Source organism: Eurosta solidaginis, chromosome 4, assembly GCF_040869045.1.
Source record: "Eurosta solidaginis isolate ZX-2024a chromosome 4, ASM4086904v1, whole genome shotgun sequence".
Lineage (NCBI taxonomy): Eukaryota > Metazoa > Arthropoda > Insecta > Diptera > Tephritidae > Eurosta > Eurosta solidaginis.
The window spans coordinates 182121826-182149166 of NC_090322.1; the positions used below are offsets into that span (position 1 = coordinate 182121826).

The following is a 27341-nucleotide window of genomic DNA, read 5'->3' on the forward strand; positions in this document are numbered from 1 at the left end:
CCAAAATGTGAATAAATACTTATTCACCCTTATCGCGAAGTTCACGCGGAAAAGTGTTCGCCCTCACTTCTTTTGTTCGGGTGAACTTTTTCCGCCTATCGGCATTTTCGGGCGAACAAAAGTTCACTTCGAAACAGCTGATGCTCTATTGCGAATTGGCAGTGAACAAATAATTGACTTACAATTGTGTAAATTTTGTAACCAAGCATATGTTTCCTTAAAATACAACAAAAATATAAATAAAAAGTTTATACAATATTGTTTGGTATTGCACTTAAGTTGGTATTGATTGAGCGCGAGGAGAATATAAATGTGAAAGCGATTCGGAGGCAATTAAGGGACAGTTCTAACCCCTTGGAGCTAAATGATTCACTGTAAGCTAAAAATGACTATTGTGAGCACTTTTGAATAACAAGTTAATTTTTATACTCAGCTGAGCAGAGCTCACAGAGTATATTAACTTTTTTCGCATAACGGTAATCCGTAACGGCATAAACTAATCGAGATAGATAAGGACTTCTATATATCAAAATGATCTGGGTGAAAAAAGAAATTCATTTAGCCATGTCCGTCCGTCCGTCCATCTGTAAACACGATAACTTGAGCAAATTTTGAGGTATCTTGATGAAATTTGGTATTTAAGTTCCTGGGTGCTCATCTCAGATCGCTACTCAAAATGAACGGAATCGGAATATAACCACGCCCACTTTTTCGATATCGAAAATTTCGAAAAACCAAAAAAGTGCGATAATTCATTCATTTGGTAGGCACGTTGCTCCTATTACTATATCTGTGCTAAATAAAAATTAGTGAAACGGATGACGAACACGCCCACTTTAAAAAAAAAAAATTTTTTAAGTCAAATTTTAACAAAAAATGTAATATCTTTACAGTATAAAAGTAAATTATATCAACATTCGACTCCAGTAATGATATGGTGCAACGAAATACAAAGATAAAAGAAATTTTCAAAATGGGCGTAACTCCGCCCTTTTTCATTTAATTCGTCTAGAATACTTTTAATGTCATAAGTCGAACAAAAATTTACCAATCCTTGTCAAATTTGGTAGGGACATAGATTCTATTACGATAACTGTTTTCTGTGAAAATGGGCGAAATCGGTTGAAGCCACGCCCAGTTTTTATACACAGTCGACCGTCTGTCCTTCCGCTCGGCCGTTAACACGATAACTTGCGCAAAAAACGAGATATCTTAACTAAACTTAGTTCACCTACTTATCTGAAGTCACTTTATATTGGTATAAAATATGGCCGAAATCCGACTATGACCACGCCCACTTTTCCGATATCGAAAATTACGAAAAATAAAAAAAATGCTATAATTCTGTACCAAATATGAAAAAAGAGATGAAACATGGTAATTGGATTGGTGTTTTGACGCAAAATATAAGTTTAGAAAAAACTTTGTAAAATGGGTGTTACACCTACCATATTAAGTAGAAGAAAATTAAAAAGTTCTGCAGGGCGAAATCAAAAGCCCTTGGAATCTTGGCAGGAATACTGTTCGTGGTATGACATATATAAATAAATTAGCGGTACCCGACAGAAGATGTTCTGGGTCACCCTGATCCACATTTTGGTCGATATCTCGAAAACGCCTTCACATATACAACTAAGGGCTACTCCCTTTTAAAACCCTCATTAATACTTTTAATTTGATACCCATATCGTACAAACACATTCTAGAGTCACCCCTGGTCCACCCTTATTGCGATATCACAAAAAGGCGTCCACCTATAGAACTAAGGCCCACTACGTTTTAAATAATCATTAACACCTTTCATTTGATACACATGTCATACAAACACATTCCAGGGTTACCCTAGGTTCATTTTGCTAAATGGTGATTTTCCCTTATTTTGTCTCCAAAGCTCTCAGCTGAGTATGTAATGTTCGGTTACACCCGAACTTAGCTTTCCTTACTTGTTTTCAATTAGCTTTCGCCAATATTACAGGCTAAACAAGCCGGTATTCTAATATCTGCTAGTTATTCTTACCAACTCCTTGCCACCATTGAAGGAAATATTTGGAGTTCCACCAATTTTTCGCATAGGGAAAAGGCTTTGGAAAGGACCATGAAGTGGGTCTTAGCCAATCTTGTTTCAGTGAGGTGCTCAACATTTTGGAACCGTTGCTTTGTCCACAATTGATAACTTGGCCGACTGATACGTTGTCATAAAAAAATAGAATTTACATACTTAGCAATACAGGGATTTTAATTGTGCATTATTTATTGATTTATTTCTAACTAGCCTTTACCCGCGGCCCCGTCCGCAAGGAGAAAATAAAATATATGTGCTATTCACGTTAGCCTGTTTATCAAGTTATCTGTTTAAAAATTATTTTTGTCTAATGTATTTTATTTTTGTAATTTAGTAAAAAAAAAAAAGAACTAAATGAGAAGATAAGCTGAAAGGCACGCTTTCATGAATAGTACAATACAGTTTTTTCGAATTAAAAAAATACATTTTGTTTTTAAATTAAATTAACTGATATGAAAGGGGTGAAAAAATTACTACTCATAGAACAAAGGTGTGAAACTACAATTAGCTAAAACTAAAGAGAATTTTTTAGATGAAAATATTGTTGCTTTTTCGGGTTTTAGTTGATTAAAATATTACAAAAAGTGTAATTATTGTTATAACAGTTCCTTACACTATTATAGAAAAAAAAGCTGTGTTAGATTGAAGATAAAACATACCGAATTTTAATTACGAATAATTAGCAGCAAATCCACGGCCATAAAAGCTCATAATTTAAAAAGGCATGTCTTCTGAACTACCGGTTGCGAAGAGACCTAAAATGATCCCGGAAGGGTCCCAAGATGATACTAAAATTCCAGGACAGATCCCTAAAATCATCCAGAAATTAACCAGGAGGGGTCCCAAAATGATTGAGAAATAGTCCCGAAAAAGTTCCGAAACTACCCTTATTGGTTCCCGTACAGATCCCGAAAACCATCCACAAATGATACCGAAAGGCTCCCCAAATCAACCCGTATTAGTCTCGACAAAGTACAGGAATGGCCCCAACGGGATCCCGGATGGATCCCAAAAACCATACTGAAATGATGTCGGAAAATACTCCAAATGATCCTGAAATAGCCCCGAAATGATCCCGACGGGATCCCGGACTTATCCCGAAAACTATCCAGAAATGATGCCGGAAAGGTCCTCAAATGATCCCCTAATAGTCCCGAAATGACCTTGGCGGGATCCCGGACGTATACCGCAGACTATCCAGAAATGATGCCGAAAGCGTCCCCATTTGAGCCCGTATCAGTCGAGAAAAAGTCCCGAAGTGACCCCGACGGGATCCCGAAAACTATCTAGAGATGATGCCGGAAGGTACCCCAAAATGATCCCGAAATAGTCCCGAAATGACCCCTACGAGATCCCGAACGGATCGCGAAAACTATCCAGAAATGATGCCGAAAAGGTCCCCAAATGATCCCCTAATAGTTCCGAAATTACCCTGCTTGGATCCCGAACGGATCCCGAAAACCATCCAGAAATGATGCCGAAAGGGTCTCCAAATGATCCCGAATTAGTCGAGAAAAAGTCCCGAAATGACCCCGACGGAATCCCGGACGCATTCCGAAAACCATCTAGAAATTATGCCGCAAGGCACCCCAAATGATCCGGAAAAAGTCCAAATTTGACCCCGACGGGTCCCGGACGAATCCCGAAAACCATCCAGAAATGATGCCAGAAGGGACCCCAAATGATCCCGAAAAAGTCGCGAAATTACCCCGACGGGATCCCGGACGGACACCGAAAACCATCCATATAGGATGCCGGAAAGGTCCTCAAATGATCCCCTAATAGTCCCGAAATGACCCTGACGAGAACCCTGACGGATTCCGGAAATCATCCAGAAATGATGCCGAAATGGTTCCTAAATTATCCCGTATTATTCGAGAAAAAGTCCCGAAATTACCCCGACGGGATAACGGACGGAGGGTGTCACTGCTCACTTTGTAAGCCCTCGACTTATTTGACCCATTGCGTCTGTGATATTGGTGAAGGCCAGTATACGTAAAGTTATAATGTGTAAAAATAATTAAAAAGTAATTGCTCGAAGGGGTCGTGGGACTCCCACCCCTCTTTCCATGTTCGAACAAAATTTCGCTAGTAGACTACTCTCTGTGTCCCAAATTTGTGCCGTTCTGGCGTGATTCAGTCGCAAAGACTAAAAAATATAATAATTAAATTATAACTGTTCGTAGGGGGCGGGGACCTCCCCCTTTTGAAAAATATATAGCTAGTAGATCCTTCTAGACTATTGGCTATATGTGTGCCAAATTTCATCCAAATCCGTCCAGGCGTTCTTGCGTGATTGAGTCACAAAGACAAACGTCTGGACAAACATCCAAACATCTAAACATCCAAACATCCAAACTTTGCCATTTATAATATAAAATACTAGCTTATGCCCGTGGGTTTTACCCCACGTTTCTATAAAAATATGCAAGCTGCGCGTAACTGGCCATGGGTAAAACATGAGTTGGTAAGATTGACTTCTGCTACAGCTAATGACTGTTGTTGTATGATATAATTATATTTGTAACAGGATTCCCCTCGCGTAGATGAGGTTGGCAATTGAGTTGCAGAAGCTCTGAAGCTATAAAGGTTTGTATTGCGCTCATCAATCCCTTGATTCGCATCTAATGATTGTCGTTGAGTTTCATTGATAGGGATAGGAAATTTAAGGCATTGAAAAATGAAAAGACAAATATATCGGTATCAATGGAATACTTGGTTTTAAACTTTATTGTTTTCGAAATTTTCCGATAAAATGAATTGCTTAAATGACATCCGTAAACGTTTTGTGATGAAAAGCTTTGTCCAACTACATAAGCGCGGAGAATCGAAATAACGAAGCATAAATATTATGATATTTTGGGCCCTTTTGTAAGGATCAATCGATGAGGAGACATTTCTGATGGGTCAAAAGAGCTAATAAACTCAATCGGATATGCACAGCTTGGCACTCTTCCACGACTATGTTAATAGAGTGATAAGTTGTCTTTGTTCTAGTGATATAAACATCCTCATTTTAAGGTGCCTAAAATGCCTTTTCTCAAAGCAATTTATAGTTTGTAAAGATAGATTCAATATTTGGAAGAAACATTAGATATTAAAGCTTCAGGTGATATCATAATTTCTCAAAAACTTGCAGGAAAATAAATCAAATCTGTTAGTAAAGAAATAGGAATTTTGCCATAATTAATTTCAAGAAGTTGGTTAGCAAAAGCTGCTGCTGAAGTGTTTCCGCCAAAATACCCTCTCATATTTCTAAAAAGAGTAAATTTTTGTACGTAAAGCCGTCTATAGACGAAAAATCACGCATTTACTTCAACTGCGGCTGTTCCAGCAATTAACAGGAAAACACCACCTTTGGGATGATCATTACACCTTAAAATTACATCAATTAATATCATGCCACTTTTATATATCGATATTATTTTTAGCTTATAACCATCCCTGGAAGGTTTCTAGTGGGTTGTGAAAGTTCGGTTGTGATCGGTCGATCCGTTTAGAACGCAACTCGATCTATACCTACATACATACATACAAACTTTGAATTTTATATATGTAGATACACTAGCCTTTACCCGCGGCCCCGTCCGCAAGGAGAAAATTAAATATATGGGATATTCACGTTAGCCTGCTTATCAAGTTATTTGTTTAAAAACATGTTTCTGTCTAATACATTTTATTTTTGTAATTGAGTAAAAAAGAACTAAATGAGCTGATAACCTGATAGGATCCCCAAATGATCCCGAAATTATCCAGAAAAATTCACGAAATGACCCCGACGCTATCGCGGACTGATCCCGAAAACCATCTAGAAATGCCACGGAAGGGTCTCCAAAAGTTGCCGGAATAGTCCCAAAAAACCCGAAATGACAACGACACGATTCTAGACTTATCCAGAGAACCACAAAGAAATGATGCCTGAAGGGTACCAAAATGATCCCGAAATAGTCCCGATAAAGTTCCGAAATGACAATGACGGGCTCCCGGACGGTTCTCAAAAACGATCCAGAAAATATCCAGGAAGGGTCCCTAGGGGATCCACGACGGATCGCGAAAACCACACAGAAATAATTCCGGAAGGGTCTCAAAATGATCCCGTATTAGTCCCGAAAGTCCTGAAATGACCCCGACGGATTCCGAAAACTATCCAGAAATGATGCCGGAAAGGTCCTCAAATGATCCCCTAATAGTCCCGAAATGACACTGACGGTATCTCGAACGGACTCCTAAATGACCCTGACGGGATCTCGAACGGACTCCTAAATGACCCTGACGGGATCCCGGACAGATCTCGACATCCATCCAGAAATGATCTTGGAAGGGCCCAAAATAATGCCGAAACAATCTCTGAAAAGTCCAGAAATTACCCCGACGGGATCCCGCACGGATCTCAAAAACTATCCAGAAATGATGCCGGAAGGTCCTCAAATGATCCCCTAATAGTCCCGAAATGACCGAAAACCATCCAGAAATTATGCCGGAAGGGACCCCAAATGATCCCGAATACCATACAGAAATGATGCCGGAAAATACCCCAAATGATCCCGAAATAGTCCCGAAAGTTTCGAAATGACCCCGAAGGGATCCCGGACGGATCCCGAAAACCGTCCAGAAATTATGCCGAAATGGTCCCCAAATGATCCGATACCAGTCGAGAAAAAGTCCCGAAATGACCAAGACGGGATCCCGGACGGATCCCGAAAACCATCTAGCAATGATGCCGGAAGATACCTCAAATGATCCCGAAATAGTCCCGAAATGACCCCGACGGGATCCCAGACGGATCCCGAAAACCATCTAGAAATGATGCCGGAAGGTACCCCAAATGATCCCGAAATAGTCGAGAAAAATTCCCGTAATGACCCCGACGTGATCCCGGACGGATCCTCAAAACCATATAGAAATGATGACGGAAGGTACCCCAAAGGATCCCGAAATAATTCCGAAATGAACCTGACGGGATCCCGAACGGATCCCGTAAACCATCTAGAAAGGGTGCCGGAAGGTATCTCAAATGATACCGAAATAGTACCGAAATGACCCTGACGGGATCCCGGACGGATCCCGAAAACCATCTAGAAATGATGCCGGAAGGTACCTCAAATGATCCCGAAATAGTCCCGAAATGACCCCGACGGGATCCCAGACGGATCCCGGAAGCCATCCAGAAAAGATGCCGAAAGCGTCCCCAAATGATCCCGTATTAGTCGAGAAAAAGTTCCTAAATGACCCCGACGGGATCCCGGACGGATCCCGAAAACCATCTATAAATGATGCCGGAAGGTACCCCAAATGATCCCGAAATAGTCCCGAAATGACCCCGACGGGATCCCGAAACCCATCCAGAAATGATGCCGAAATCGTCCCCAAATGATCCCGTATTAGTCAAGAAAAAGTCCCGAAATTACCCCGACGGGTTCCCGGACGGATCCCGAAAAGCATCCAGATATGATGCCGAAAGGGTCCCCAAATGATCTCGTATAAGTCGAGAAAAAGTCCCGAAATGACCAAGACAGGATCCCGGACGGATCCCGAAAACCATCTAGCAGTGATGACGGAAGCTACCCTAAATGATCCTGTATTAGTCGAGAAAAAGTCCCGAAATTACCACGACGGGATCCCGGACGAATCCAGAAAACCATCTAGAAATGAAGCCGGAAGGTACCCCAAATTATACCGAAATAGTCCCGAAATGACCCTGACGGGATCCCGGACGGATCCCGAAAACATTCTAGAAATGAAGCCGGAAGGTACCCCAAATGATCCCGAAATAGTCCCGAAATGACCCTGACGGGATCCCGGACGGATCCCGAAGACCATCTAGCAATGATGCCGGAAGCTACCCCAAATGATCCCATATTAGTCGAGAAAAAGTCCCGAAATTAACCCAACGGGATCCCGGACGGATCCAGAAAACCGTCTAGAAATAAAGCCGGAAGGTACCCAAATGATCCCGAAATAGTACCGAAATGACCCTGATTGGATCCCGGGCAGATCCCGAAAACCATCTAGCAATGATGCCGGAAGCTACCCCAAATGATCCCGTATTAGTCGAGAAAAAGTCCAGAAATGACCCCGACGGGATCCCTGATGGATCCCGAAAACCATCTAGAAATGAGGCCGGAAGGTACCTCAAATGAACCCGTATTAGCCGAGAAAAAGTCCCAAAATGACCCCGACGGGATCCGGACGGAACCCGAAAACCATCCAGAAATGATGCCGAAAGGGTCCCCAAATTATCCCGTCTTAGTCGAGAAAAAGTCCAGAAATGACCCCGACGGGACCCGGACGGATCCCGAAAACCATCCAGAAATGATGCCGAAAGGGTCCCCAAATGATCCCGTCTTAATCGAGAAAAAGTTCCGAAATGACCCCGACGGGATCCCGGACAGATCCCGAAAACCGTCCAGAAATGATGCCGGAAGGGTCCCCAAATGATCGCGAAATAGTCCCGAAATGATCCCGGAATAGTCCCGAAAATGTCCCAAAATAATCCCGACGGAATCCCGGACGGATCCCGAAAACTATACACAAATGATCCCGGAAGGGTCCCAAAATAATCCCGGAATAGTCCCGAAAAAGTCCAGAAATGACCCCGGCGGGATCGCGGACGGATCCCGAAAACCATCCAGAAATGATCCTGGAAGGGTCTCGATATGACCCAAACGGGATTACAAATAGGGTGAAGATAATTATAAAACCATGTTAATAAGGCAACAGGCGCGTTGGAGCGAATGAAGAGTTACAAAGAAGCATACAGGTAAAGCTAATAAAAGCGTGCTAATAAAAACAATTGAAGGAGGGCGGATGGCGGGAGGAGGAGAGTACCACTGATCGTTTTTCCAAAATTGTTTAGATCTCGATCTGTATGAGCCAGATACCAAAAATTATTGATTTTAGGACAGAATTTACATTGAGTTATAACAATTTATAGATTTTGCACGAGAGGGAAAGGAGGGGGGGGGGGGGGTGTATCTCTGCTCACTTTCTAAGCCCTCGACTTATTTCACCCATTGAGTTTGTAATATTGGTGAAGGTCAGTATACGTAAAGTTATAATGTGTAAAAATTGTTAAAAAGTAATTATTCGATGGGGTCATGGGACCCCCTTTCCATGTTTGAAAAAAATTTCGCCAGTAGCCTATTATCTCTGTCCCAAATTTCATCAAGATCCGTGAAGCCGTTCTGGCGTGATTCAGTCGCAAAGACAAAAAAATATAATAATTAAATTATAACTGTTCCTAGGGGGCGGAGATCACGCCCCTTTTGAAAAATATATAGCTAGTAGATCCTTCTAGACTATTGGCTATATGCATGCCAAATTTCATACAAATCCGTCCAGGCGTTCTTGCGTGATTGAATCACAAAGACAAACGTCTGCACAAACATCCAAACATCCAAACATCTAAACATCCAAACATCCAAACTTTGCCATTTATAATATATATTAGATTAGATAATAAAAGTAAATATAATTATAAGAGTATCAAAGTTCAAAACAAAAAATTACTTACATTTTGTTTTCCTCTCGTTCGCCTGTAATATATAAGTGAACAAATTTGGGTTTCCCCGCTATACATTTCGCCCGAACAAAGAGTTGCCGATAAGGTGAAATCTTTTTCGAACACGAAAAATTGTTTCGCCACCCTCTGCGAAAGGATGAACAAAAACTGTGAACATTTTCGGGTGAAAATAAAACTCGCGATAAGGGTGATTATGTATTTTTTTCTGCACTGTTCACTGCACTTTCTACTCACCGTACACTCGAAAATGAGAAAAGGAAGAAAATAAGAAAAGGAAAACTAAATATGTGAAAGGGTAACAATTTATTTATTTATATGTATAGCGAAAGCACAAATTTATAGATTATCATTATCGATATGGCGAAAACCAAAAACTAATTAATTGGCTATAGTAAGGTTATGGCAAATGTGGTATGCTATCAATAAGAAATACATTGTTTTCCATAATGTTGGTTAGATCAGCTGTTTTATACCGTTATGGATCAGTAATGATTAAAGTTTGATCTCACAATCTAAGCAAGGCATTTGCATGCGTCACACTTTAATTGCATACAACCAAATTTTTTCTTAAATCGCAATTATAAACATACAATTCCACTCGGCAAATCCTGGGCGTCATATCTTTCCACTAAATTTAGAAAAGCTCGAACATTTTCATTATTTATTGATGTACATATACTCGGATAAAAGTAGTTATTAGGAGCGAACCCATATGATACCACAGCACAAAGTCGTTCATTCACAACGCCCGGTCCACCAGAATCTCCCACATACGTATAGCTCCCGGACTTCCAGCACAAATATTTGATTCTGTTAAAACTCTCCCCCCAGTCGCACAACGAGCCGCACATTCGCCTTTTTCTAATATATACAAGACAGCCGATTGGAGTATATTCGAAATGGCTATACTATTAATATTTGTGCGACCCCATCCACCAAATCTAATTGCTTTGCACGGGCTTAATGTATCCTGGCACAGTTCTATAGTGTTTATTGTATCACAGTCGAAAAAGGGCGCACGCAATATAATCGCAGCTATATCCATATACATTGTGTCGAAATTAAAAGCACATGGATAATAAATACGTTGTACATGGCGAAATTCTCCATTTGCGCTTAAATCACTTAAAGCAGATACACCAGCTGCAACAGTCATGTGCTCTAGTCTTAAATGTATCACGCAATGCGCAGCTGTGACCACACGACGCATAGTGAGTAAAGAACCAGTGCATGCATATTCGCCGGTATGATTTATTGATACTATGTATGGACTCTCCCGTATATTCCTTGCGCTGCCACCAATAACGCGATATTCACAATTCGTATTAGTGAAAATACAGTTAAGAATGAAAAACAGGATAGCGAAAAAACTGCGTGAATTCATTTTAATTTAGAATACTTTCCGTCGACTGTTAGGTTTAAGGTGAAGCAAGTTAAATTTTCTGGGCGCTATTTATACAAAATTTTGTAATGTGAATAAAAAACAAATAAAACCTTTTTCCTCTAGATCTGAGAAATAATCAGTCATAATTTTTATTCAAGATTAAATTAATGAAGTAAATGCTAATTACTTTATTATTTGAGGAAGTTTTTTGGCAAATTACCAGATAAAATTCCAAGTATAATAACAATTGAACAAACAGCTTTTGTTCTATCAAACTAACTAGAGGAAATTTCCGCGTAGTTGTTTATTTTTATATACATATGTATTGTACAATAACTGTATTTTTAATGAATAAATAGAGAAAAGTACAAAAGGTATACTTAATTAGTTATTTTTTCAAACTGCTAAAACTATAGGGGCAGTGCAATAAATTTTGAGCAACAACACTGCTCGAAGCTAAGTGGGTTGGCATAATCAAGATCTTGTATTAAGTGTTAATGGGACGTTAATTTGTGAACGATTTAAACGTCTGTTCATCTTTAACATTTGTTAAATTTAATGAGCTTAAGACGGCATTTCTAGGAATATAGAAATATAGTTTACATCGCTACACATAAAAAAAAGGCGTGCGTGCGTGTATTTGCGTATGTCCACTGCCGTAGCATCTTCCAGTGATGACTGAATACTTCATTATCTGTGATGATGAAAAAAGGCTACCTATATACCAAATTTCAGGCAAATCGAATCATGAATAGAATTTGTTTAAATAGACCGGTGCAGGCACAATTCCCGAAAAAAAGGATCTGTAGTACTTATTGTTGTTCTAGTTGTTGCGGTAAGGACACTGCCCCAAGGCTTTGGAGAGTGGTATCGATGTTGATGGTCCTTCACCGGATGCAGATCCGGTACGTTCCAGTACCAAGTCCGACCATCTCGGGAACGATTTTTTATGACCACATGCGACCTTCTAGGTCATCCCGCTCTCCCACTCCCTATATCCATGAGGAGTTCGGGATCGCCAGAGCCTCGGTTGTTAATGAAACGGGATTCGCCATGGATAGGTGAGGCTGACAATTGGGTTGGAGAAGCTATATATTGCGCTGGCAACCCCTTGAGAGGGGTCGTAAGACAGGCATACCTACCGCGGTTATATTCTAACCTCCTAGCCCACTGGGGGTGTTACCTATACTCTAAAAGTTTTGCATAAAATTAAGTTTTAAATGGGGGTAAATTTCTGTTGAAATAATTTTTTTGGTGTAAAATGCACATTTCTTTACGTATTTATATTCAAAATAAAAAAATTAATTATATAACTATAACAAAGAAAAAAACGTGTAATATTTTGATTTACATCCGAAAAGTACGTAGTTTTATACACGAAGTGTGCAAAAGTATAGCACATGTTATGTAATTTCACACCACAGTGTGTAAATTTCGGTCGTATTTTGCTTCAGATAACTGTAGATTTTCATTTGCTGTGAAATCGTCGCGTTTGTCGTATCGTTATGAGAAATAAGTGAATAAGCTTTGAAAATATATTTTAAATGTATGTGTGAAAAGTATGTGCAAAGCAGTTCTACAAATTCATCTTCAGCGCAATTTAAGCTAAATGGCACTGAAGAAGGCACAACGCACGAAATAGGAAGCATTCATTCTTTGTGTATTCTTTGGTATATGCAATCACTTTATATCCGCAAACATGATCCACCACAATATAGCGGTGTAAAAGTAATATTAGTCAAAGAGCTAGCAATTTTTTTTTTATTTATATGTGGCTATATTTTTTAAATTTATCATTCTTTATTTTTCTAAATTTTGCTTTTAATGTTAATTTTTGTTTTTTATACACCAAACTAAGAATTGTTTTTGTATGAAAAGATATTTTTATATGTTGTTTTATTTGTAGTATACTGAACTTAATTAATGATTATATTTAAATAAAAATTTATTAAGTATTTATAATAAGTAAGAAAATAATTGATAAGCAAAAAAAGATTGATAAATAAATACAACATTGTAACGAATTTACTTGCAATTTCCCTTATTTGCAACCTTCTGCTAAGTTCGAATCACTAAACTGTTGAATAAATAACTCCAATATTGAATAATGGAAAAATGGCCTTTATTAAAGTACTTCACAATAACACTTATACTTTGCAACTAGCTTGCTTAATAACCAAACTGACTGATAGCTTAAATGAAACTGATTTCTCGCCTCCACTGTTGTCGGCCTTTTATACTGTCCGACCTCCTCGTTGCATATTTCTAGGCTTTTCTAATTACAGAACTTACTAGTTAGTTATAAATTTCTCAGCTACAACTACAGATGTATAATTTTTATAGCTTCTCTCATACCCTATGCGCTTGTATGTGTGAGCGACACTTCCACAATCACAATTGCATACCTTTAGGAGCATTTCAGATAAGATATCTGCATGTACTTGTGTGTTGCTTCTCCGCCGCGTGCATGCGTATGTGTAGACATAACGATTGAATTATTGATGTGAATTCACGTCACTGCTTAGCATCGGCCTAGAGTTGGCAGTACCCCTTAGTGCCGCCAACATTCGTAACAATATATAAAATCTCAAAGTCATTTTATAGACTTGTTACTGGTCCGTTAATTTTGCCATCTGGTAAACTCATACAGGTTGCCATATTGACGGTTGCGTGAATTATCACCCCATAGCAACTGGAAGTTCGAATACGTCCTATAACAGAATTTGTTTACAGGAAACCTTATCACAGAACTTTTTTCATAAGCTACCTATCACAGTGGAAAATGTTTCGAATTTAAGCTGAGATGTCGTTTTTAAAAAGAGTTCTGAAGTAGGGCAGAACTTATACTTTAGTCCATTTGGACCAAAAATGGTCCCTGTCAACCCCATTTGGTACGTTGGTCCATTTTTTCAAATGTTTGTCCTTTTTAGGCAGTAACCACAGTTTGGTAATTTTCTTACTTTCTTACTAAAGTAAAATTTGACAAATTTTCTTTCATGGAAGTCTTACCACAAAAACTGCTCAATCAATAAAATATAGCAGAAAAATGACATTTCACATAGACGATACTTTAGGCGAGGCAGTTAAAAGAAAAGTGTTGGATCTTAGGGCATACACATTGTCGTTAATTGTTGTTGAAATAACGGACTTATCAGGTTTTTCCAGTGATGGGGCCATTACCATGGCCGTCGAGTTAAAGGAATTGAAAACTAATTTAAAGTATAAAGGAAATTTTTGTTCAAGCTTACCGAGAGATATTGAGAGTTTGTGAAAGAATATATCCACGTTCCACACAAAAAGCAACACTTTCAAAATTTTTTACAAAAAAACTCTATGTAAAAATTTTGAAAGCGTTACTACTCGTTTAGCACGTCGATATTTAAATAATTCTCAAACAGCTCAAAGCAGCTCAATGAGTTCAAGGAATCCCAGGACTATTGTGTTGTTAAGTCAAGCAAGATACTTGAAAACTAAGTATCTTGGCACAAGATACATATATTATACCTTGAAGTAAGGCAGAAACATTGTTAGAAAGCTATAACTTTATGAATGTGAAACGAAGTGCTATAAATAAAAATTCAGTTTTTAAAAGCAAATACAAAAGAGATTTGATTCAGACAGAAGTGGTTTGTATAAAACTATGCCCGCAGGTACAAGCAGAACCCCTTAATTTCAATAACAACAGTGTTGACTTATTTCTAGTACCTAATTAAATGTTATTTAATCTGAGGCCTGAGAATAGATTCAGTAAATGGGTGTTTTCCAAAACTCACACCTACTCAGTCTAGGCTCTGGTATGAAGTTTTAGCGTTTAAGAAAAAGTAGGCATTCACAAAATTGCTTTGAATAACTGCTTAATTTCATTTATTATTTACTCAATTTACGCAAATTTTTAAATCGTTCCTTACTAAAACCTAATGGCCGCGTCACAGTGAAATTTCTCATGCTCATAAATTTTGATGCAAACGCAAATATTGCCACAATCGCTCAAGATGTTGCGTTTGTAAATATAAAAGAACTTCAGACTTAGTAGTTAAAACTTATTTCAGTTAGCCCATTCACATAAAAAAAATTTCGCGAAGCACTATTATAAAATGCAGTTTTTGTTTGAGAATAGAAAAATGTTTGATTGTTAATAGAAACGTACCAACGCGCGGCGAAAATAGTTAGATTTGCAAAGTCTGACAGCACTCGTAGCCAAAGTAATGTCAAATTATTCTTCTTATCCTTTGTTTGCAACAAAAGTACGAAGTTGGCTACTTTTTCATGTCAGATGGCGCTGTCGAGAGGCTATTTGTCGCTCTACATGCAAATACATGTAATTTACTCATATGTCAGTGCAAGATGCTGCATCAAAAGTCTTATGTGACGGGGCATTAACTGTACTACATATTTTATTCAATTAAAATCAACAATACAATGCTGAAATTAAGAGTTTTGTGAGCAAAAAACAAGTTCCAAACTTTTGGTTTTTGCAACATATAGACTTATACTAGAAATGTGAAAATGTAATACCTAAAAGTACACTTTATTTTGGTTTTTGAAGTAAAGCAAAGCCTCCTAATCGTTATGTTAATGTTTGTGAATTGGTTGGTGTACCAACCGTGGATATAGGACGTGCTTCAAAAGTTAGCAGAGATAGGATTTTTTCTAAGCGCCACCGAGACGGGGTCATCTCTTACTCAGCCGCTCATATAGTGGAATTGCTTAGAGAATACGAAAGTATACTGCGAGAGCTTCGAACGAGTATCAAAAAGAGAATGATACCCTCTTATTGCTTAAGGGGGAGGAACCCTATTGCTTCTTAATGTATAAGATATTAATTACTGTTTACCGATAAACAAAATATAGCTAGCGGTTATTAATAAGTTGTTATTAATAAGTCGTTAAACTGAAAAAGATAGCAATTAAAACCCGGAAATCGAGATATATTTTTCGACTTAATGGACATTTTTTTCAGATTTTTAAGAATTAATTAGCTTAACACCGGTAAATAATGATTGTTATTCAAGTGTTTTTCTAAACTAAACCAAAATAAATAAGCTCATTAATTCTTAAAAAATTGAACACACCATTAAACATACGAAATTTTTTCCCAATCAAGTGTAGTTTAAAAAAAAAAATAAACAATTTTCCCCTTTGCTCCCCTTTGGTTCTCAATAGTGGGAAAGATAGAGGGAAGATTGCTAATATCTCGACATAAATGACCTAACTATCTAACTTTGTTGGTATATTTAAGCCTGTTAAGCTCATAGTTCTAACGATTTTAAAAAATTGGTTCCCAGAAATGGAGGCCATCTGTGTCCAAACTTCATCCTTAAGTCCCGCCATTTTGTTGCGATTGTGTCAAAAACATAAATTTCTGGCCATATAAATGAGATTTTTGAGTACTTCGAAATTTGAGCAACAATTTATACATACTCATATTTCATTTAACACATTTTTAAAGTAGTTATTGACTGCTGAGTAGAATATCACCCTATTTCGGCTCAGTTCGAAAAGGTCTTATCTGAGAATATTTTTCAAAAACGCTTTATTTCAGGATTTGTTTCAAAAACGTTCTTTTTCAGAATTATAATGACAAATGCCCTGTCTAACATATTTTCATTAACACCCTACCTAACGTTAAATATGTATTGAATTTATACTCAGATGGGTCGTTCTCAAACAAATTCTGAAAAAGGGGGGTTCTTCAAAACGGCCCGCGAAATAGGGTAATATTCCACTCAGTCAAAATTTCTCTTGTACATTCCAATTCACCATTTTAAAATATTCGAAGTTTTCAAAAAATTCGAACATAGAACACAAAAAAGTTTTCAAATACTTGTGTATATTTTTGAAGTGTGGTGTATTTTTCAAATAAAGTATTCAGAATTTCTTTTCCGCATTCGAATTCAACATCTTAAAGCCTTCGAAGTTTTCGAACATTTCGATGTATGCAAAATTGTGCACTCACTTTTTTACAACAAAAAAGTTTAAGTAGGGTAATTTCAATTTCGAAGTTCGAAAGCCCATACCTATATTTAGTAGACTAACTTCGAAAAAAACGGTGAGATTACTTTTTTGCTTATGGCTCGATCTCTTAAACAAAAAATGGTTTGATACAATAAGACGACGCGTCGCGCCGGTTGTTCAAGTGTGTAATGAATTGAAAGTAGTTGAATATTGCCGAGCATATTTTGTTGTACGTAACAGCTCAGTGTGTAAATCACGCTGATGTTTCTACAGATTCATAACGAAGTCGCGTCAATCCCCTCATTCAAGTCTCGTAACAACTTCGAACAAAATCCAGCTTCAATTTCGAATAGCCTTTAGATGCAACACAACGAATTCGGCCTAAAATCTAAACAATTTATTAAGTATTTAGTCTTTATTTTGGGGATTTTGTATATTACTAACATTGAGAGTTTTGAAATTTAAAATGATTTTTGAAACATTTTTTTTGTTTGAAATTCACCACTTGGATCAACGTATGGTACAATATTATATTTGTAGCTATTTCTTGCTGAGTTCTAATTATGTTACAACCGCCGATGATTCTGAAAACGTGGCAAATCTTTCAAAATACCTATAAAAAAATGATTGTAAAATTTGAGGCTGAACGAACTTTAGATAAATTGTTTGTTCAACTAAGTATGCAAATATGTATTTTACTCCCCCAAGAACACTATATTCATGTGGAAAAAACTGGATGCTGAAGCAAAACAAAAAAACAAAACAAAAGATCACAAACAAATCAGGTATTCAACCCCAAAGTTTTACATTTTTTATTAATCATCGTATTTAGCAATTATGTAGAAAAAGTAGTCTTATATTGGTGTCGGATTTAACTGCCCCATAGTCTCTCTCTCTCCCGCTCTGTTACCTGTCTCTAACAATGGTGATTGTAGATAACACAGAATGGAACTCATTTTCACACAAAAACAATAAAAATATATATACTAAACATACAAACTTTTTACTGAAGGCTAAGTGAAGGGTCGCTTAATCTTGATTGTGGGTTTGAAATTGTCCTATCGAAAAACAACTTATCTTAGAATATCCTTCGAGTACCTAAGCCTTAAATGTAAGGTTTCGGTTGAATGGCGCCTTTTTCCATAAACTCATTTTGATCGTCTTGTCTTAGCTCAAAATTCATTTAAATTGAGCGTTGTTGAAGCGTTCAACAACTATTTTCCGAAATAGGGTACATAAGATTTGCCAACCGCCCACCAAAATCGATCGATCTTCCATTAGCCTTCTGTATTTTCAAAATGCTAATACTACTTCGCTATGTATATTTTTATAATTACACTAACAATTTCTATTCCCAACAGCTGATTATGCACAACGTTTACCACCTTATGCGCCGCCAACACATCAATTCAACTACAATAACAACAGCAATAAAGTGTCATTACAACAACCGTCCATGCCGACAGCAGCGTCACGCTCACATCTTCCGTCCAGCATTAGCAACAACAATTTCAATAACAACAACTATCAACAACCGTTTTATCAAGCACATAAGACGTCAGGCCCCTCCTATAGTGGTACGTCTATCAATAGTGGTGATGGCAGACCAGCTTTACCGCCATCAAATGTCAAACGTATGGCACATGAATTACAAAATATGACAAATTTTCACCTGCCAAATGCTGCGCAGCGTTTACCCAGTAAACATTTAGTAGCACCACCTGTTTATACAGCACCGGATATTAGTCATAAGCGACCATTACCCACACCCGCCTCCACATTCGCGCGCTTAGCCACACCCGAATTGGATGAGACTGATATGGATATGCATGGAGCGGCTGCATTGCCACCGGATACGGGTTCAGATCATTCGGGTGGTAGCAATGAGACTGTGAAAATCGATGAAATATTGTATGCGGATGCATAATAGCGAGATGTTACATATGTGAAAATGCACAATGTAATAAACTCAATTAGGCCAAAATTATGCTTCATTTAATGTAAGAGCATAAAAAAGGGGATTCTTGTTATTAAATGCTTGGCTATATCCAAATGCTAAGCATACTTTTAGGTGTATCATTTTTAACTCAATTAGCCTAAAAGTATGCTTCATTGCATGTAAGAGGATACATACATATAAGGAGGATATATTGCAGCAAATAGGTGAAAATCGTTGAGAATTTTTGAGAGCAGTATCTATGTATTTTTCTATGCGCTCGCGCCCTATAGTCACATAATATTTGGAGCATTAGCTTTAAAAGTTGTATCTAAGAATGTGTAATACATATAGTGTAAACTATTCGCAATAGTTAGGTATATATGTGATCAACATAATCTTTTAATCAAATTCGGAATTAAGCTCTAAACTAAAAAACATGTCTGAGAAGAGATATAAAATGCGTCTATATGTATGCCACAATTTCTGACACTGGAAAGCTTTATTCGTCGAACAAAGAAAGTTTTATGACTTCAAGTCAAGCTTTGGTGCTGATATGGGAATTCAATAAATATGTTCAGTGACTTTCTGGCAACTCTAATTAAAATTTAATAATAATTTAATTTTCCACGCTTCAGTGCCAACAAATTTCGAGCTGCAAGTTGAGGAGCTTAGAGCACAAGCAACCTAGGTTTTACAATAGGCCAACTGAAATTCGGGGAAGGTTAAATGTATTTCCATAAATCGCAAATGTGATTTAAAGCAATGCTTTGACCTTTTGCGACTGTGCGCTAGAGATATACGCCACCGATGAACGCCGCCGCCGAATGTCAAAAATAACGGCGCGACGGCGGCGGCGTCCCGCGAGTTACTATATTTTCTACTCGTTTACGGCTGTTTAGGTCATTTATTGCTCATGTAGAAAATTGTTCGGATATGGTCGAAAGTTCTGACTGTTCAAAGGTTATTTAAAAAAAAAAACAGGCATTTTCGATGTCAGCATAACACGGACTTTGCATCACTCAATTCACTAAGTTATTACAACAAAAAACATTAAAAGAAAAGTTACATAATAAATTACTATCACATCGCATATTTTTTTTTTTTTTTATTAATAATGAACAATTAATTCAAATAAAATGACCCAAGGCGAACATGTTTTGTCCTCAAGTTGTTAAAAAAAAGCAAAACTACCCAAAAAGGTGCCGATTTTTGAAAAAAAAAATTTATATTGTGATTGGCTGAAAGAAAAGCGAAATCAGTGATGCAAAATCCTGAGTGGCTTCTAGTGGCATAAATACTGCTTTGTAATGATTCTTACCTCATACTTAAGTTGACGATATATGTACGTAAGAGAATGGTTTGAAAAAGCACTTGGGTTTACATTCAAACATCTGTTGTTTATTGGTGAAACTGTACAATAGCGTCTGCAATGTTAAATTTGATTTTCACACTTCATCCTTCAGCTCCCAAGTCTCCCGGTTGGCGGCCCTATCCAAAACTAGTCCCATGGAGTGAATCACATTGATTATAGCCTATCAACCAAGTTTAAATAACACCTACATGTTACGGCTACTTTTGCAAATGTGAATACGTAGGCACATATATTTACCAGGTGGAGCTTTGTCCATCGCAAGAACACTCAAAGTGGTGAAGCAAAAGCTTTCCCAAGACAGTCGAACTAATGACCGTGTTTGCTACTACCCTAACGTAGAGGACAGTCGAACTAGTGTGAAAACTGAAGCTACGCGATCATCCATAATCTTATATCATAAGGCCGGAAAACAGCAATTAACATCTTTCAACTAAAAATATTTATTGAAATCAATGTTGTGAACACAAACGTCTGCAAATTTTTGTCTACATTTAAAAAATTTTATCCAGGGTCCTTGTAAAATTTTAATTATGTAGAGGATTATACGATTTTCACCCATTACGTAATGACATCTACTTATACTACTTATGATCATTGGCCGAATAGTTACTCCCTAACGTTTCAATGCATCCGTTGGAAAGCCTTCGGAGCTACACTTAGAGCTTCTAGGAAAATGATGTCGACGAAGGTATGAGTTCGAAGCCGCAGTCCTATAGTTTCGGTGCTGGCATATGGTGTGAGGGTCAGGAGGCGTGGTAGCGACTGGTGGTCGCGATTGCTACTGCTCGCACATCGGAAATTGTAGCTCGTAAAAACAGCCGAAAAAACTGGAAGTGCCCTGTGCCACGAGAGTCATGAGTATTATTTTATTATTAAAATGATTTAAAGAAGTTGTGTTCGCGACGATTATTACGAGTTAATCCTAGGTGAAACTACTCTTTGCACGAGATATACAGACAAAAGTGTGACTATTTTATGTATCTCTATTTCTTTTCAGCAGACGCAGCAATACCAATTCCAAAGACCGGGGTTAGGTTCGAAGCCTCTCTGGAGTAAGCAAACGAGGGACAATTCCTCGGCAAGGAGCTACTCCTGAAAATTTTTGAACGGTGTGCGAGAATTTGAGGCAAACCTCCGGATTTTTCCGAAATGGCCAAAACGTTGATTTCCTTAAATACATACAAAGAAACCCTTTCCTAAATATTATGTTTTTAAATAGAAGAATCAAGCTTTTTAAAGTAAGAACACCGGCATACGCCGGCGCGCCATCCACACTGCCGCCACTGGTATAGAATAGAGCCTACGCCGCCGCCTACGCCGCCGCCGCCGCCGATAAAATTATCGGCGTAAACCTCTACTGTGCGCTTCATGACAATAAGTAATAAGTTGTTCAAAAAAGATAAATCGTCATACCGATAGGGAGATGCCTCTTTGAGATACAACCCATAATCTTTTTGTTTTCCACGTGGCAAAGAAACTCCAACATAAATAATTTATCTTAACTGATGATATGGTAGGCAGCACACTACCTCTATACCTCAGCTCGGGGATCATGAAGCTCTTTTCAATAATTGAACGATGATGTATGCTATTACGAAGTTGAAAGAAATTTCAAATCGTTCCTCAGATTAAGCAATTGTTCAAAACTTTGTTGTACTAAATTGAAATCCCTCAATTTAGTACTGCGTTTTTTTTTTTTTATTTCATTAAATTTTCAACTTTTTGAACAACAAGTCTAAAATCTCGAAATTGTTTTAAACAAAACCAAAAAGTTTAAAAATCAATAAATAGAAACTTGTATACACCTCTGGTCTTAAAACAAAACCAAAGAGTAAAATTTGCAGCTGAAACCTGGGCATTCCAACAGGCACCTGATTGAAGAGGTCCAGCCTCCCAGAAACTCATTTCCGTTAGGAAAAAATTCGGCAATCAAGAAGTCAAGAAGGACGAAAAAGCCCTCCGATACAACCATAAAATTAGTATGACAACGATTTCTCGGTGAACCCATTAACTCGCAGGTGAGGAAAGCAATATAGCTCAAATTTGATCGGCTTTTTATAAATTTTTATTCTTAAATGAAGTAAGCACCCGATTTTTAAGGAGACTCCTAAGTCGAGCAAATTTGAACTGAAGGTTTAACATCGTAAGGATGTAGGAATATCAAATAATTATATTCATACTTAACCAATTTTATAAACATCACGTTAAGAAAATACAAATTACCAGATGTTTGATTTTTTGATTATAAAAAAATAAATGTAAGGCGCGATAACCACGAAAGAGATTTTAGGTCGAGCTTCTCTTCCAATTTGCGCCGTGCCCCATTTTAATTTTTCCTACAAATTGGCCGGACGGGACCTACTTGTGTTTTTTTTTTATGCCGACTCCGAACGGCATCTGCGAGGTAGATGAGTTTACACTGAGAGCTTTCCATGGCAGAAATACACTCGGAGTGCTTGCCAAACACTGCCGAGGGGCGACCCCGCTTAGAAAAATTTTCTTCTAATTGAAAAACCTTATTTCTAAAATTTTGATGTTGCTTTGCCCGGGGTGTGAACCCAGAGCATTCGGTGTGGAAGGCGGAGCACGCTACCATCACACCACGGTGGCCGACATTATTTTTTGATTATTAAACAAAAAAAACATTTCCGGTTAAACTACAATATGAAAAATATCTATTGGTTTCCCAGTTTTGACGGATTTCTCCCTTCAACTCAATACGATATCAGTTTTGTAAAACTATCAAGTGGAGAATATCAGGAAAAGTAAATTAATTGAAAAATTTTGAAGGGATTACAAGAACTGCCATAGTTCTGAATTGAAATGTTTATGATCAGATCTCATTTTTTTAACACACTCATATTACCTTCTTTATAGCAAATAAAAAATAAGTTAATAAAACAATGTGCTTATTTAAAGCTAGATTTCAGCTCAAGAACCTGTAGAGAGAAGCATTCTCTTGAACATCGATCGCTTTCAACGTTATGATTTTGGGTTTTCAAGCAAGAAACTAAAACGTAACAGATACCCGATACACACTCGCGGGCGAAATTATAGGTGCACACAGCTATTGTTCTCTATCATTACAAGCTTTTGCAAATGAAAACGAATTTTGTGTGGTAATATTAAACATTTTAGTTGCTTATATTAAAAAGTTATATGAAAATCTTTATAATTCATCCATTTTTAAGAAAACTGTATCATAAGAAACAAAATTTCGTCGGTCAAAATAATAGGTGTATGAAACTTATTTTTAGAAATCACTGTTTATTGTGGCGAATATTAGCATTTCTAACATCACCTTGTTGTTAGTAAATAAACACAACGACAGTAAGCCATTAACACACATACATAAAAGGCAACGAGGAATATTTCTCACAAATAACCAGCAGCTTGAAGCAGCTGCGAAGAGATTATTTCACATACACATATGTAGTTATCAGATAAGCGCAAGAATAAAGGCCGCGGCACAATGACATTTTTCATATAGATGCGTTTAACACAAGCTTATGCATTCCAAAACATCGCCACAATCAACCAAGATGTTGCGTTTGTAAATATGAAGGAACTTCAGACTTGTCAATTTAAGTTTATTACGCCTTGCCAATTCAAATACAAAATTTCGTGAAGCACTGTTATAAACATTTTCCCTATACAACAAAAATACTTGCTAACATATTTTGTGTCGCATTCGATTGTTATATTGCAGTTTTTATTTGCGAAAAATGTTAGAAAAGTTACCAAGCAGTGGGAAAAATAATTTCACTTGGAAAGTGTGCTAACACCCTTAAACAAAGCATATGCCAAATTCTTCTTCTTATGTTTTGCTTGCAACAAAATTTGGGAGTTGGCTACTTTTCCGTTTTACCGTTCTCCATAAAATACGTGCAATCTACTCATAATGCATAAGCTTGTGTTGAACTCATCTAAATGAAAAACTGCTTGTGTGTCGGAGTTTTAAAGAGAAACAGTCACACATCACATTATCATTCTGCTAAGAGCAGAAGCTGTTACTCACACATGCACACGCATATAGCTATAAAACATAGAAAACATAAACTACAGATATACATGTAAATAAATAACCAAGTATGAGATACAACTGCTCCAGAAGACATATAATGTACTAAATAAAATTAAAAGGTCCGCTCAATTATAGCGTTAGAAAATTATTGCCTTTATTAAATAAATGCCTTTCTTTTTATACAGAAATTTCTTAACTTACACATACACGATTATGCTAATACAATTAAACTAAAAGTATTTACATTACTAATATGGATATGTAAAGTCAGCATTTACTTCACTGACCTACTTATAACTGCAATGCAATTAGATATATGTCTGAATGTTTTGGCAGTGCACATTGACAAACCGACGCTGTCGATCAGTCATGCTGATCGATACGTGGGTTGGTCGGTGTGACAAATTGAGTAAGGGTTAACAACTGTAAACAGATACGACTCCCCGCTGAGGTCAACATAACTTATCTATGCCGCTATGACTTGCCTGCGTGTGGTCAATATTTGGTTATGCATAAAAAGTGCATAGAAAGTGAGACTCGTTCTGATATATACATAAATACAAATACCTTGTATGTAAGGCGTATTCTGGTAATGCCACAGACATGTTCGTGAAAAGTCCAGACCTTAGGAGAAATAGGTGAACGAGACTAACTGAGAGCATAAGAGCAGCGCGGTGCAAGCGATAGTCAATCAGTTTTGATTTTTACACGCTATAATGAAGTACGCGATAATTGTAATTTTGAATTACTATTCCCAAAGTAGTCTAAATAAAGAACGTTTTGTTATACTTAATATTTGAGTTATTTATTCGACAGATATTCGAAAGTTAACAGAAGCTGCAAAATAATTATCAGGAATTTCCCAAAATACTTTATAATATTACCAAACAAAATCCGTTTTCATTTGCAAAATATTGTAATGATAGAGAACGAAAGCTGTTTACACCTATTATTTTGTCCATGAGTGTATTTAGACACATCTAATTATGAATTCCCGTCAAAAGTGTGACACGGAACAAAAAACGAGTGAGTGGTTTAATTGTACATGTTTTACGCCTACTCCCAACGCCATACGCAAGGCGAAGAAGTTTTCACTGGGAAGTTATTCATGGCAGAAATACACTCAGATTGTTTGCTCCGTTTGGATCACTACCCCCGTTTAGAGAAACTTTTATATTTTTCATTAAAAAAACTGGTTTCTAAATTTTTTTATGTTGCTTTGCCCGGGGCTCCAACCCAGAATCTTCGGTGTGGTAAGCGAAGCACACACACATGGTCCACTTAAAACCGCTCAAGACTACAATTATTGCACTTCACTTTCGCGATATGATTTCGCATCACATTGGAAGCTTAAGATTGTGAAACGATGAAGTGAAAAAAGTTCATTTATTTGAATAATTTTTTTTTTTATTTCACCACTTCATAGAAGGAGAATTGCTTCCAGGCATATATGTAATACTCCTATATTGCTACAAAAGGCTAGGTACATTCCCAAACATCAGAGTGCCGATATATTGCTGTTTAAACGTTTTTGTTTTTGTATTCAATAATCGAATGTACCCGAATTTAAATTTTTTCTTGTCACACTTATGCTGCTACAATCACAAAAATTTTATAGGCTGTCTTGTTTAGATTTCGAATTCAAAACACATTGCGAGCATTTTCTGTTAGCAATATAAGGTGTTTTTTTTTTGCAAGCGAGCTTGAAAAAAACGCTTCAACTAGCTAAACAGTTTCATTATGGCAAAACCATACAGATGGTGGAAGTTTATCAGCTAATTGTTAGTTTGTTTAGCTGCTATAACATTTCTACTTCTAGCGCAGTATGTTTTTGACACTCAACCAGAGAATTACAAAAACAAAATACATGAAGTGCGTGTGTTTATTTGTATGTATGTCACCCTGCCACCACGCTGTTATTTTGTTATTTTTGTTTATCTGCACATTTGTATGTTCATTTCATTCGCTCGTTCACAATAGTGCCCTATCTTTGAATATGCAACACTATACAACACTATCAATCAAGTCAATTACCAACTGAAACCGCTTAGCCAACTCAACTCGATTACTTTTTATTGTTGCTTTTCATGCAATTCGGTAAGCTAGCTAGTGTTTTAACTGCAATAGTTAGCAACGAAATACAGCTATAAGAGTATTACATATATGCTTCCAGATATGTTCAAGTTGAATGCAAAAACAAAAATTTTCACTAGAATTCGGATCTAAAATTCGACTATTAAAAAAAAACTGGCAAAGATATTTTGTATTGCAGTAACAATAAACTCTGTATAGATTCTTGGCATTTTTTTAAACTACACACACCAATGGCTTGTGATTAATAATAATAACAAAAAAAAAACAATTAATAATTTATAAAATTGTTAGACTAAGTTTTGTTTATTTTAGTTCACTTGTAAACATACAGAAATAGGTATTAAGTACTTTAAAAACAATAATAAATATGTGTATATAAATTTACATAAATAACTTTTTTTATAATAAACAAGGAGGCTTAAGCCACTGTACATATTATAACGAATTTAGTGCAAACTCCACTTATTTTACACCTTCTACTAACGTTCGTATCGCTAAACTGTTGAATAAATAACTCTAATATTCAATAATCCAAGATGACCTTTATTAAAGTACTTCACAATAACACTGATACTTCACAACCGATAGGTTGCTTCAAACTAACTGATTGCCCATGCCTCGGCTGGTGCTGCTTTTATACTCTTCGGTTTCCTCGTTTGCATATTTCCAGGCGTTTCTCCTTCTAGAATTTACTACTTGTTTACCAGCTATAAACTCACCAGCTATAAACTACAGATGCACGTTCATAGCTTCTCATATGCGCGTGTATATGTGAGTGACCCCTAACCGACGATTGCATACTTTTGTGAGCATCTCAGTTTTATGCATGTGAATGTGTGAGAACTACTTTGCTGATGATTGCATACTTTTGTGAGTATCTCAGATATATGCATGTGTTTGTGCACATCTCTCCGCTTCTTGTATGTACATATGTGAAGACATAATGATTGATTTGTTTATGTAGATACCAGTGACTACTTAGATCGTGC

General features: G+C 37.1%; 2 protein-coding genes across 7 annotated transcripts in view; one reads left to right on the plus strand and one right to left on the minus strand.

Annotated features, from left to right (window-relative positions):
- hiw (highwire) overlaps positions 1-27341 on the minus strand; it is a 376800-nt gene that overhangs the window by 174374 nt on the left and 175085 nt on the right. The window lies entirely within an intron of this gene.
- Positions 1-27341, plus strand: part of be (ben) — a 139575-nt gene that overhangs the window by 86562 nt on the left and 25672 nt on the right. The window contains exon 7 of one of the 2 annotated variants that reach the window (XM_067784120.1): positions 18285-26745. The exons of the other annotated variant lie outside the window; for it this stretch is intronic. Within the exon in view, the coding sequence (XP_067640221.1) occupies positions 18285-18850 (566 nt within the window). The 3' untranslated portion in view covers positions 18851-26745. Of the gene's footprint in view, positions 1-18284; positions 26746-27341 lie in introns of those variants that run through there. 2 annotated transcript variants of the gene reach the window in all.